General features: G+C 50.2%; 3 protein-coding genes across 3 annotated transcripts; 2 read left to right on the forward strand and 1 right to left on the reverse strand.

Annotated features, from left to right (window-relative positions):
* Positions 1-1,726: 1,726 nt before the first annotated feature.
* NEUTE1DRAFT_104089 (uncharacterized protein) lies at positions 1,727-6,900 on the forward strand (the record flags this gene model as incomplete). Its single annotated transcript, XM_009856286.1, has 16 exons — positions 1,727-1,876; positions 1,932-2,037; positions 2,110-2,197; positions 2,625-2,896; positions 2,991-3,009; positions 3,073-3,201; positions 3,804-3,807; positions 3,995-4,574; positions 4,796-4,821; positions 4,944-5,422; positions 5,523-5,722; positions 5,775-5,922; positions 5,990-6,063; positions 6,133-6,169; positions 6,240-6,795; positions 6,874-6,900. The coding sequence occupies 16 exons, from the start codon at positions 1,727-1,729 to the stop codon at positions 6,898-6,900; spliced, it is 2,895 nt and encodes a 964-aa protein (XP_009854588.1).
* A 1,545-nt stretch (positions 6,901-8,445) lies between these two features.
* On the forward strand, positions 8,446-10,378 carry NEUTE1DRAFT_113118 (uncharacterized protein; the record flags this gene model as incomplete). Its single annotated transcript, XM_009856287.1, has 3 exons — positions 8,446-8,604; positions 8,684-8,753; positions 8,826-10,378. 3 exons carry the CDS (start codon positions 8,446-8,448, stop codon positions 10,376-10,378), a joined length of 1,782 nt encoding a protein of 593 aa, XP_009854589.1.
* Positions 10,379-11,722: 1,344 nt separating this feature from the next.
* On the reverse strand, positions 11,723-13,072 carry NEUTE1DRAFT_88189 (uncharacterized protein; the record flags this gene model as incomplete). Its single annotated transcript, XM_009856288.1, has 2 exons — positions 11,723-12,047; positions 12,125-13,072. 2 exons carry the CDS (start codon positions 13,025-13,027, stop codon positions 11,871-11,873), a joined length of 1,080 nt encoding a protein of 359 aa, XP_009854590.1.
* Between the last annotated feature and the right edge of the window lie 579 nt (positions 13,073-13,651).

A 13,651-nucleotide genomic window follows, 5' to 3' on the forward strand; every position in this document is an offset into this window, starting at 1 on the left:
GTAGCGTCTGTTAAAGGACAGCCGTTTGCGCAGAAACAGTAAACGGATAAATGTCGAATTGGTAATACAAAGACACCTTAACCGAAGCCTCAAGCGAACCAAGTGAATGGCCAACATGGATCAATATCAGGTACCATAAAGGATTGGGCAACCAGCCAAGCCTGGCGAAGCGAGGCATCATGTAGCAGCATACCGGGAGTGGCTCTCGGTCGCGGCACAGTTTCGGGAGCTGTCCGTGTTCCCCAAGGTACTTTGAATGCAAAGGACCGGACCATGACTTGACGACGGCATTGGGACGCCCACTTTGCAGTTACATGACAAGGGAGAATACAGCTTGATCGATTATTTGGATCGTCTCGGCACTACATGGTCACAGCTATGACTGTGCAAGAAATCCAACGGCTGACTATGTTGGCGACCAACCAGGAGGTAGGCGGTAGGGGTTCAAAGACCAATGACTGCACCAAGCAGTGAAATCAAATGGAGAAAAAGCGAGATAAGAATCTAAACAGTATCGGAGTGGGAACAGAGACTGAAAGTTCCCTTTCGAGATAACCTTCCTGTGCCAGTATACAACCGGACGAAAGGGCCTAGGGCCCCTGCTACCCTGGCCACCTCATCTATCGATGGACAAAGGAATGGAATCGCAATTCTATAGGCCAATTGAGGCTAAATTGCCCTACGGAGAGCAGTCTGCGGCACATGCTTGCTTGAATATCAGCCAAGATGCTAAGAGACGGGAAAATGATACGGCAAGACTAAGGTACCCGTCGCCGTGGAAGCGACTGTCCCATCGAAGTTTGAACCAGTCACTGTTTTACTCATGCTGTCGCGACATCGCCACAGCTCGACTGTAGCGTTGCCGGTCCATCATCCGAGACCGATGCAACTCTCCGGGGTACCCAGATATGTTGCAAGCTAGGTATCAAAGTACCTCCATTCCCTGCCCGCTCTTTCTTTCTTTCTTTTTTTTTTTTTTTCCTTTCCTAATCTTTCTTCGTATCCCGCGCATGAGACCTTATAGATACCCGCCAACTATAGAGGGTCGGGATCTGGATCCATTTTCAACGAGGTTTTGGATCCTCTCGGGACTCTGGGTGTGCCCATTTCCGTTTACCACTCCATAGCCTGGCTGGGGCTCGCAATATGTACTTCAGCCAGGTTGATTCTCTTCTCCGTTGCCGTCGAGAAATAGAGAACTTGGCCGCAAATCACATCATACCACTTGTCAATAAGCGCGGATACCATTCGTGTCTTGGTTCAGATCCCTATTCGAGTACCAAGCACGAAATATAATACCCGTATATTGTATTGCGAAGTTCCATATTAACGTCGTAGCAGGCTGTTGAAGTACGAACACCGGATTTATGGTAGCCCCACGCTTTGTTCGATGTATATTGTTTACCGCGCCTGTCAAAGGTCGCCTGCGACCCATGCTGACCGTTCGCAATCTCTTTCGGGCGCACTTCTTTCGAAATGTCGCTGCACAATGGTTGGATTGCAATCGCGTTCAACGGTAAATATGGCTTGAGACAGGCTCTATCCCCTCGCTCTTTGCCTCACATTCACTTTTCATCTCCATGCTTTTAAGGGAACTGCGCGCATGTATTGAGCGCGGAGATATGCGCGTCAATATACCCTTTTGGTTCTGTAACCACTTCTACGAGAGCACCTACACTAATTGCGTCAATCCTTAGGACACCTCAGGAATTCAAGAGTCAAAGAGATGGCCGAGGAAGAGTTTGCGTCTGGCGGCGAACACCCCATCCCCGAGTCGCTAGTTTCGCCTCCGAATCCACCATCTCCAGCGAGCAAAGCGGGAATGAATCCCCTCCTGCTGAAGCCCGAATGCAAAACAGCTCTCTCAGACTTTATTGTGTGTATCTTGTTTCGTAGCTGCTTGAAGACTCAGTTTCTGATACTTTAGCCAGCGCATATTCTCCTTTTCGACTTGGCTCGACAGGGTACTTGTCAGCGCAGCTGTTGCGACCTCTATAGGCGCGGGCATTACTATGCCCCTCATGAACATGATTTTTGGTATGTCTCACTTACTTTTTGGCTCATAGTCAATACGCAGGTAGTGATGCCTGCGAATTAACTTATAGATAGGCAGAATGGTGGGATCCTTCACGGGATACTACGGTGCCGATGCTTCAACAACATATGAGCTCTTCAAAAACGCCATAAGTAGCTGCGCGTAAGTCTCGTTCCAACTCTCGGGCAGCAGCGAGTCAACATGATTTTGACTAATGTTTTCACAGCCTGTACCTTGTTGGCCTTTTTTTCATTAGGCTTGTACTTGATTATGTTGCCTACGTAAGTGCCTCACCGTTTGTTCCCCTTCTTCTCGCGCAGCACACGCATCGTTTACAGGTTATGTCGAATGTCTAGGTGGGCTTTCGTATGTCGAGCTTGCGAATCTCAGCTGCTATCCGACTGGAATACTTGAAGTGTTTATTCGGGCAGCCAATCTCCACGCTAGACGTCCTCCCCCCCGGCCAAACTGCCGCCATCATCACTATAACAGCTAGTGTACTTCAAGCGGGCATCTCCGAGAAACTTTCAGCCTTGTTTCAATCCATATCAACTGTAACAGCTGCATTTGTGATTGCCATCACATACAGTTGGAGCTTGACCTTGGTCACGAGCAGTGGTCTTGTGTTGATCATAGTGGTCTATGCTGCAACTACCCCTTTTCTCGTCAAGCACATGAATGGCGTACAATATGCTGATCTCCAGGCATCTATAGTTGCAAAAGAGGTATTCAGCTCCATAAGAATGATTGCAGCCTGTGGTGCACAGGAGAAGATGGCTAAAAGGTATGTCAAATGGGTGGACGATTCTCGTCATCGGGGGTTGAAAATGTCTCCCATCATCGCGCTGCAGCAAGCGCCAGGTAAGTGCCCGTTTTCATTCTTTTTTTTAGGCTGACCCTCCACATATGTACCGTCGAGCGGCTCCTCTTGAATCTTCTGACGTCTCTCCAACAGTACAGTTTTCGATATACGCGTGAGTTACTTGCCGCCCTTGTTGTCATAACAAAAAACCTGAGTCACTGCTAACACTTTCCAGGACTTTCGCCCTTTCATTTTGGTACTCGATTAGAATGTACTACGAGCTTCGCTTCAACAGCGCAGAGACCTTGGTTGTGTGCGTAACTACGATACTCCCCGCCATGTTCACTGCCAAATACTGGACAAAGTGACTGATTGGTCTGGCATCAAGTGTCCTGATGTCTATCGTGCTTATGACCACCTCTATAAGTGGAATTACCTCGCCCTTATCCGCAGCTACTCGGGCAGCTGGCGCGGCCACTGTTTTCTATACTATCATTGACGCAACAAGACCCGACAAAACAGGTCTTAAGGAGCCAGACGTTTCTGCATCCCAAGATATTGTACTTCAAGACGTGAACTTCGCATACCCCACCAGACCAGACCTGGTGATCCTGAATAACCTCAGTATCCGCTTCCCTATGGGGAAAACCACCGCAGTTGTTGGACCTTCCGGATCTGGCAAAACCACAATTGTTGGGCTTCTGATGCGATGGTATGAAATCGAGTCTCTCGAGAGCAATGATATGGTAGGTGGCCTCATAATACGTCGCTCTTGACTTGAGAATGGAAACCGAATCATTTGCTAACAAGCAGGCAAAAACGAAGAGTTTGTTATGGCGTAACGGCCTTGTCGAAGTCGGGGGTCGGCCCCTGAGAGAGATCGATCTCAAGTGGTGGCGGACTCAAATCGGCCTCGTGCAGCAGGAACCGTTTCTGTTCAACTGTAGCATTTATCAAAATGTTGAGTTTGGTCTGATAGGCACTGAATGGGAAAATGCCAATGTGGAGACCAAGGAAGAGCTTGTAAAACAGGCTTGCAGGGAGGCCTTTGTCGACGAGTTCATCAACCGGTTACCAGAGGTAAAGTTCCAAGCTCGAAGTAATCCAGGAAAGAAAGACTCCTGGTGTGTAGGTTGATTGCTGACAGCTGAATACAGGGTTACTCAACCATTGTCGGCGATGCAGGCATCAAACTGAGTGGTGGCCAACGTCAACGAATAGCAATCGCTCGAAGCATTGTAAAGCGCCCGAAAATTCTCATTCTGGACGAGGCGACCTCTTCTATTGACGTTCGCGGGGAACAGGTGGTACAGGCAGCCTTGGAAAAAGTGTCGAAGGATCGCACAACTATAATGATTGCACACCGGCTTGGAACCGTCAAGAAGGCTGACAACATCATAGTTCTGCAGAAAGGCCAGGCTATTCAGCAAGGCACGCACTCGGACCTCTTAGCCGAGGAGGGAGGAGCATACTGGGCACTTGCTACCTCACAGAAGCTTGTGGTAGATTCAACCGATCCCAAAGAGCTACCGAGCGGCCTTGGTAGTAAGGTGGAGGATACGGAAGTCAACACACCAACAGTCAATTCAGAGAGTCCGGTAATAACAACAGACGCCAGTGTTGATGATGAGCTCATTACGACAAGCCGCCTGAGAAAATACATGCTCCTCATCTGCGAGCAGAAAGAGCACTGGAAGTGGTATGCTGTCTTGGTTGGGAGTGCAATCGGCGGCGGAGGTATGTAACCGTGTCGATCGTACAGAAACAATGAGAGAGTAGACTTATCTGACAATCTTCTTCGGGCCTCACAGCAAGTCAGCCAATTTCCGCCTACCTCTTTGCAACAGAGCTCACACTGTTCCAATCCTGGGGTCCATGGCTCCCAAACCTTTCCAGCTTCTGGAGTCTAATGTTTGTCATGCTTGCTATCTTAGTTGCGATCTCTTACTTTGTATTAGGATGGTCGTCTTCGACAATTGCGTTTGTACGCTTCTTGAGTCTACTCCCTTTCTTCACATCAAATGAGGACGGAACTATGCTAACACGAGGAACGAGCACATCACACACCGATATCGTTGCGAGTACTTCGACAACATCATATCCCAGTCTATTGGCTTCTTCGACACCGACGACCACTCGGTTGGTACACTTACAGCTCGTCTGGCGACTGATCCAAGCCAACTTCAAGAAATACTGGGCACCAATATAGCTTTCGTGCTCATTTCCATTCTCAACGTCGCTGGCTGCTTGATTATATCCTTCTACTATGGATGGAAACTGACCATCGTCACGCTATGCTCCTCGATGCCACTCATCGTGGCAGCTTCTTTTCTTCGCATTCGACACGAAGCGCGATTTGAGAAAATGAACAATGAGGTTTTTGCAGAGAGTGCCAAGTTCGCAACTGAGTCCATCACTGCCTTCAGAACGGTTTCGGCTCTGACTCTAGAAGATACCATCATAGAACGATATGAAACACTCCTCCGAGAACATGTCCAGCATTCATTTGGAACGTCTAGTTGGTTTACCTTGGTATTTGCCGTGGCCGACAGCATCGCGCTTTTGTGCACGGCTTTTGTTCTCTGGTAAGTTTGTTCGCAAGCACCCACCTACATATCAAGGCCGATCGCCGACGACGGTTTCGCGAATATCAACAAAGCTGACTGGGGACCCGATGCCTCACAGGTATGGTGGATCTCTGATGCTCAAGGGCGAATACTGGCCATTCCAGTACATGATCGTTTACATTGCTGTCCTTCAGGTATGCTTACATTGCGCTTACCCTGCGTCTCCAATGAGGCCTTTCATATTGGGCCAATCTTCTGATGATGACTCTGCGGGACAGGGTGGATTGGGAGCAGGTCAATGGCTGAGCTATGGACCTAGTAGGTTAGCAGTACGAGTTAGGATATTTGACATGTACTAAGCGCACCACAGATATTGCAAAAGCGAATGTTGCGGCAGATAGGATCCTTGAGATGAGGGCCAAGGGCCAGGAAAACACAACGCACACTCCACTTGACCGAGGTAGCGTGGGCGACAAAGACAGTGGTGTTAGAGTTGAGTTCCGCGAAGTACGGTTCAGGTATCCAACCCGGAATGTACCGGTGCTTAATGGGCTTGACATAACGGTTAGTCCTGCCACATTACAGTCAAATTGATGCAGTACTGCTAACACCAGCCAAGGTTGAGAAAGACATGTTTGCTGCTATAGTCGGGCCTTCTGGTACGTGGAAATTTGATGAGAACGGGTAGGTACCTAGTCAGGTATAGGCCGACAACTGACATCAACTAGGTTGCGGGAAAACAACAGTGGTCTCACTTCTTGAAAGGTCAGTGGTCAAGGTACCTATTGAGGAGCGCAAGCAGGGCACGGTATCCAGACAGCTGACAAACGTTCAGGTTTTATGCCGTAAATTCAGGCCAGATCCTGTACAACGGAACGGACATCTCGACCGTGTCCCTCGAAGACTATCGCAGGGATATATCTCTTGTCTCGCAAGAACCGAATCTTTTCGATGGGACAATTAAAGAGAACATACTACTGGGAGTAAACCCTGATAGTACCACAGAGGAGCAGATTCAACAGGCTTGTCGTGACGCCGAGATCCACGAGTTTATCATGTCTCTCCCAGACGGATACAATACCGAGATCGGATCCAGGGGAGTGACACTGTCTGGGGGGCAGAAACAACGCTTTGCAATTGCAAGGGCCTTGATACGGAATCCTCGCTTGCTACTCTTGGACGAAGCCACATCCAATCTGGACGGCGATACAGAAAGGGCAGTACAGGCCGTCTTGGAAAGGACCAGGAAGAACAGAACAATGATCATGGTAGCTCACCGTCTTGCTACTATCCAGAACGCTGATATCATTTTTGTTCTTGGAGATGGCCGCGTGTTGGAAAAAGGAAAGCATGCGGCACTGTTGAGGATGCGGGGAATCTATTACCAGATGGTAGGTGGTCCTTGCATGCCCGCTCTTGACAACTATGCGACTCTTGTGTGGCATATATGAGATGCTGACATGATACAGTGTCAGGCTCAAGCGCTGGATAGGTAGGTAGAGTTAGCCGAGAGGGTGTTGTGGACATGGGAAGTTGAGTCTGAGGTATATAGTCCTGCGGTATATCGATATCGCCTATTACTACGTACCTACATATGTGTTTTCGCACAATGGGCGGCTTGTAGAAGCATTACAAACAGAGAGAGGACTTTACTACCTTGGATGCTTGGCGTTCGGTCAAACAGGAATACTTGGCGTTTTGCGACCTTGGCGAGTCTCTCCGGTACGCACAGCTGCCAAGGAAATGAAGTTCTATTTAAATCCACACTGGGCAACCCGTGAGCTGCACGACATTGAGGACGGCTGGTATGCTCTTGGTAGCTGTCCTTTCCGAAAACAAGGTACCTACCTAGGTACTCTTTCTTTGGGTTATCTTGTTGACGAATGCCGTTGTGAGTTGGGGGCTTTTCTTTTGCCTGATGTACACTTTTGCCGACATATAGTGTCGCTTGTTAGCGTGGAACCGCTCCTTACAACAATACCTGGCTACAAGTAGGGAATTGGAGGTTGAGGGGGAGGGGAGCAGCGAGAGCAGCCATCGATGTTTTGTAGGGAAAGAAAATAAAGTTATCGCCACATACAGTAGGGTAGGTTGCACTTCACTGCGCTAACCTTTTAAGTTCCGTTCGGCAGAGGTGCAACGGCCCGCCCCCACTACACCCCAAACGAACCGGTTCCTGCAGCCACTGCACCATGAATGGTACCTTACCTACACAGTACACTACGTACTTACCTACCTAGCTTAGTGCGATTGGCCAATGACACCCTCCGCCCTCTTCTTGCCAAACATCATCAACAGATGCGCATCGAACCAGCATCCAAGAATCCGCAACCTACCTACCTAATTGCTGGCAGAACTCCGTCGGCAACTGCCCTTCACGACGGTCGCGATTGATCGTCTGGCCTGATCGACGGGCCTATCGACCTGCCGCTATTCGCCAATCGGCCGCCCCAAGTTAACCGCATCCAGTCAATGGGACTGGCGGGAGCCCCATTCCGATCGTCATCGGTGCCGGGTGACGACTAGTGTATCAAGTATGGAGCAAAACACCCGGACGCCTTTCCTGGCTGTCACCCTGTTCCTGACCTTGGCTCACACCTCTGCCGGCATGGAAAAGGTTAGCGCGGGCCTTTCCAACTGAGACTAATGAACACTTGGGCCACTGCAGAGTCAAGATATCTCAAACTTTTGGACCTGATCCGATCCAACTCGAAGAATGAAGCCGCTATATCATCGCCCTTTTCCCCCTGGCAATCAACATGCCTTCTCTGACCACCAACGCAGAACAGCCCATGCTTGTTAGGAAGCTGGACGGAAGCTCGAGGCAAACTTGATGATCAAGGCCCGTCGTCAAGGCCACCGACAAAGTCATTTGTTTGTCCACAAGTTTTACCATCAGTTCAAGTTTGATCCACCAAGACTCGTCTTCACTTGCTCTCTTTCTCCCTGTACGGGCTCAATTCTCCAGCCTTCTGCAAAGGAAACCCAAGTTTACCGACACTTGGGGCAGCTCGCATTGTCTAGGCTTCAAAGACATAGCCATGGCGGGCCATACACTCTCTAGCCTCCTTCTCGGCATTATTGCCATCTGTCTTTGGGCTGGCCATATGCCCGGAGCACAAGCTGTTCCGGTACCTGTCACGAACTCCCTCGATCCGAGGCAATCAGCCGCCGACAAGCTGGTGTTTGCGCATTTCATGGTAAGACTCACTAGCTAGACTATCATCATCTTCTTCTTCCTCCATGTACTTGTCATCGTGCTGACGAGGGTTCCATCAGATTGGTATTGTGGGCAACCGCGGATCCTCGGCCGACTACGATTATGATATGCAAAAGGCCAAGGCCATAGGTAAGATTGCTCCATCGCATCAACGCATTTCCCGGAGCTGCTGTGCCAAAAAGCTAACGAATCTCACAACAGGCATCGATGCATTTGCGCTCAACATTGGAGTTGATGGCTACACTGACACTCAGCTGGGATTCGCCTACGAGTCGGCGGCTCGCAACGGCATGAAAGTTTTCATCTCGTTTGACTTCAACTGGTGGCACCCGAGCACTCAAGCTACCGACGTAGGGCGCAAGATTGCTCAGTACGCCTCGCTTCCTGCACAGCTGAAGATCGACGGAAAGGTCTTTGCCTCGAGCTTCATTGGGGACGGCCTTGATGTGGCCCAAATGAGGGCAGCAGCCGGAGTCGACGTCTTCCGGGCGCCCAACTTCAACCCTTCCCAGACCCCAAACAACGGGGTCGTCGACTCGGCATTCAATTGGATGGCTTGGCCAAACAACGGGGCCAACAAAGCCCCCCAGCCTGGACATAGCTTCTCCGTGGCTGATGGGGACAACGCCTACAAAGCATGGCTGGGTTCCAAGCCATATATGGCCCCAATCTCCCCATGGTTCTCTACCCACTTTGGCCCCGAAGTTAGCTACAGCAAGAACTGGGTGTTCCCAGGAGATCTTCTCTGGTATAGCCGCTGGAATGAGATTCTGACGCTGGGCCCCCGCTACGTCGAGATCATAAGCTGGAATGACTATGGGGAGTCTCACTACATTGGCCCCCTCGACTCGAAGCACACCGATGATGGAAACTCCAAATGGGTCAATGACATGCCGCACGAAGGATGGATGGAACTGGCAAAGCCGTTCATTGCGGCGTACAAGGCAGGTGCCAGCAAGCCTGATGCCTACATCAGCCAAGATCAAATCATTTACTGGTATCGACCGACCCTCAAGTCTTTGAACTGCGATGCGACCGATACTACCATGCAGGATGCCAACAACAGCAGCGGGAACTATTTCAAGGGAAGGCCCAATGGCTACGAGACCATGGAAGATGCTGTGTTTGTCGTCTCTCTCTTGAAGACCGCCGGGCAGATCAAGGTGACGTCTGGTGGTAATTCCGCCGTCACCTACCGAGCCCCTGCGGGTGCGTATGCACAAAAGATACCGATGGGCGTTGGCAAACAAAGGTTCGAGCTCGTCCGTAATGGACAGTCTGTTCTAAGCGGCACCTCCCCGAGAGATATTAGCAACACATGCCCGTGTGGTATCTACAACTTCAATGCATTCGTCGGTCAGCTGCCTTTTAAGCCATTTGGCTCACTAGATTCGCAAGGCCTAGCTTCTCTAACTGTTGGACTACATGTGAGCACCTGCCAGCCGACTCCTACTCTGATAGGTACTGCGCCTCCACCAAACGATCCTCAGCCTACATACCCTCCGGCTATGTGGGAACCTCCGTCTATTCCCCGGACGATCTCGACTCAACCCGTCACCACGGCACCTCCTCCCTCTACCCCAACCAGCTGCAACCGCGACAGCGAGGAGTCTCCAAACTTGACCGGCCTTTGCAACTTTTTATGCTTCAAAGGCTGGTGCCCACCTGGACCCTGCAAATGTAATTCATTCGGTACGCCTGGATGGAGCGACTCAAACGAAGCCCCCGGGTTACCCGGCTCCAGGTCTCGATAAAAGTTACAAGGGACTTTGCGCCTTTACTTGCGCCAGGGACTATTGCCCTTTAGGTGCCTGCTCGCCAAACTGCGGCTAGCAGTAACGCGTGCTGTTTCAACTTGTTGGAAGCAGCAGCCATACTTTTCTTCAGCCATACTTTTCTTGTTGTTTTCTTTATCAGGACTTATGAATGTCTTTTTTTCTTCTTCAAGGCCCGGTTGCCCTCGACGCTCGCTTGGGAGACTAATTATACATAGCTGTAGAGAGGACGTTTGCGCTCTCACCCGTGCCGAAGCCCCAATTTTTTCGGGGTTTCTTTTCTTTGGGTATTTTTTTTTCATTTTGGCTAGGACCAAAGACAAATACATGTACTATATCATACAGTAGGTATGAAATCGATTTAATGATGAAATCACCGATTGGTCCAAATTCATTTGTGATGGGTGGGTGTAGTGCTTCTCCGTAAGAACTGGTCTTGAGTACCTTGACGCTAGCCTAGCAGAAAGACGGACTTGAATAAACGACACTAAAGGGCTTACATACCTCCTACAAGACATACACGAAGCTATGTAGCTAATGTGCTAACTCAGGTAGGGATTATAACTGCCCTGGATCATCTACCTCCGCTTTTGGGAGGTTAGTAACTGAAACTGAAGGTGTTCACAACCTATACCAAGTTTCCCACATATATCAACACCTCAATTGAGCAGCCTATTGCGTATCTTGAAAGGAATTCCACGCCCGGTCAAGATATTGCCATTGTATCGAGACCATGTCCCGGCAAAGCCCATACGTGGAATCGCATATGCTTGACTCAAGCTGCCAGCGCCACGGCAAGATCCTGGACTCTTTTTTTTTTTTTTTTTTTTTTTTTTTTTTACCTAATGAGCTCTCTGTATGTTGGAGTGGGTGAACAGACCTAGCAATACTACCCCCGTTTTGCGAACCCCTCACATATAGCGTCGTGCAAGACCGTAGATCTTGTCTTAGCAGGCCTCGACACCTTTTCATCGGTCAAACCTTAACGAGCAGATTGTATTGCAGTCTGATGACATGGTAATCCAGTACCGAGTTCCTGTTTAACATCTGCTGAAGGGGACGCTGGCGCAAGATGACGTGAACACACTCGACATTCATTTTTGAACCGGCTCGAAAACGCGAATTGGAAACCGCCAAGGGTCACCAAGAGCATGACTTCATTGCACACCAGACTGAAGTCAGCCGAGGATCCGTTCACAAAGCCGACTGTCACTGGGGCTGGGATTGGGGCCCATCCCACTGACTTACGAACCTTGGCCACCTCGAGTGTAGCGAGCCAAGGTTGAAAATTTCAAGATAAAGTATGAGCTGAATTGGGGAACTGAGGAGATGGCGACATCAGGTCATGTCGTGGTCTCGGCAGATAAATCGAGAGCTACCGAATGTATCCAGGAATCTGTTTAATGATGTTACTACACCCAATCCCTTCCTGATGCCAACATGAGTAAGGTAGTCAGGGTTGGAAGGCAAACTAAGTGTGTCCGTTGATAGCCTTGGGCTTATACATCTCCTCCAAATACTTCTCCTCCTCCTCCGTTAAAACCTTGCCTCTAGCGGAAATTGCTTCTTCCAAACGCTCAACGCTGCTAAAACCAATGATTGGACTGATGACGCGCTTAGCAATCCAAGCCAAGGCTACGTGGGAGATCTATAGGTACGGTTAGCAAGATGAACCTTTTCAAAAGATACGGATATCGATGGGTTTCTCTGGGCTATGAAACTTACCGGCCATTCATGCTTATCCGCAATCTCAACCACGCGGTTGATAATGGTTAGATCGGGCTCACCAGTGCCATGTGACCCAGACTGGGCCTCCTTCTCTCCTTGACTCCTCTTGGTCCTGCCAAACTGGTCGGGTCTGCGGGCCAAGTGGCCACGACACAAAGGAGCCCACGGGATCAAGCCAACACCAGTGTCGTTGCAGAAGCGGATCATCTCACGCTCTTCCTCACGATAGAGCAAGTTGTACTGATTCTGCATGCTGATAAACTTGGTCCAGCCGTTCTTCTCGGCGCAGAACTGCATCTGGGCAAATTGAGTAGCCCACATGCTGCTTGCACCAATATAGCGCACCCTGCCGGACTGCACCAAGTCGTGCAAGGCCTTCATGGTCTCTTCGATGGGAGTGCTGGGATCAAAGCGATGAATCTGTAGCAGATCGATGTAGGGCGTATCCAGGCGCCGGAGAGAGGCCTCGACGGCGTTCAAGATGGCGGCCCGCGACAGGCCATGCTGGTTCACGTAGTCCTTGGAGGCGGCAATCTGGGAAGGAAAAAAGAAGGAGCGGAGATCGGGAGTCTCTCCGACAGCACCCCAACACTTGGTTAGGATGACTACCTTCTCGCGCGGAATTGCGTATTTCTTGAGGGCCTTTCCGACAATGATCTCGGATGTGCCGTTGGAGTAAACATTAGCCGTATCCCATGTGTTCAGGCCACGGTCATAGGCGGCCTTGAGTAAAGGGAGAGCCTCATCTTCCTCGATGGCCCAGTCCAGCGTCCGTCGATCACCGAAGCTCATGCAGCCAAAGATGGGCACGGAAACACGGAGACCGCTCTTGCCCAGCCGGCGGTATTCACATTTGGAGTTCTCGACAGACTGCTTGAGACTGGCGGGTAGTTCGGGCATCTTGTGAGTTGTGACCTCTGTGTGTGTGTGTGTGTGTGTGTGTGTAGGTTGCTAGACGTCAAGGGATACTCGAAGGCGATGAGGGGACAGTAGAGTGAAGGAGTGTCAAGGGCTGGATTGGGTTCAAGATGAAGATGAAGCTGGAGATCACGGTAGTATTATAAAGAAGGCATTTAATAACGGTAAATGGGTATAATACACCACCAGGCGCAGCTTGAGACTTGCACGAGCTCAAGTACCTACCTCTAGTCAAGACCACCAGAGAAGGTGCAAGGTAGGTTACATCCACCGTGAGGAACAGCGTCACTATCCTGTTTGTGCTGGACGGGAGGCAGCACCTACCCCGCACCCAAGGGCAAGAACAGAGTTGTGATGCCCGTGTGGCAGTGCAGATTTCTTTACAAGTTTCCATCGATGTTAACTCTATGATCGTACCGAGGTGTGACGGCCAGAGGTTACTATGGCAGTGTTTGTCCGAGGCTCATAGCAGTGACAAGAGGTCGGAGATAAAGTGACCGAGCCCCTAAAGTCCGGATGAGCGTGGTGAGCCAGAGGCTGGCTGATTACACAGCGACATCTTCCATTCTGGGATGATCCGGACCGCCTCCCCCCCCCCCCACCCCC

This window comes from Neurospora tetrasperma (assembly GCF_000213175.1).
Source record: "Neurospora tetrasperma FGSC 2508 unplaced genomic scaffold NEUTE1scaffold_6, whole genome shotgun sequence".
In the NCBI taxonomy this organism is placed as follows: Eukaryota; Fungi; Ascomycota; class Sordariomycetes; order Sordariales; family Sordariaceae; genus Neurospora; species Neurospora tetrasperma.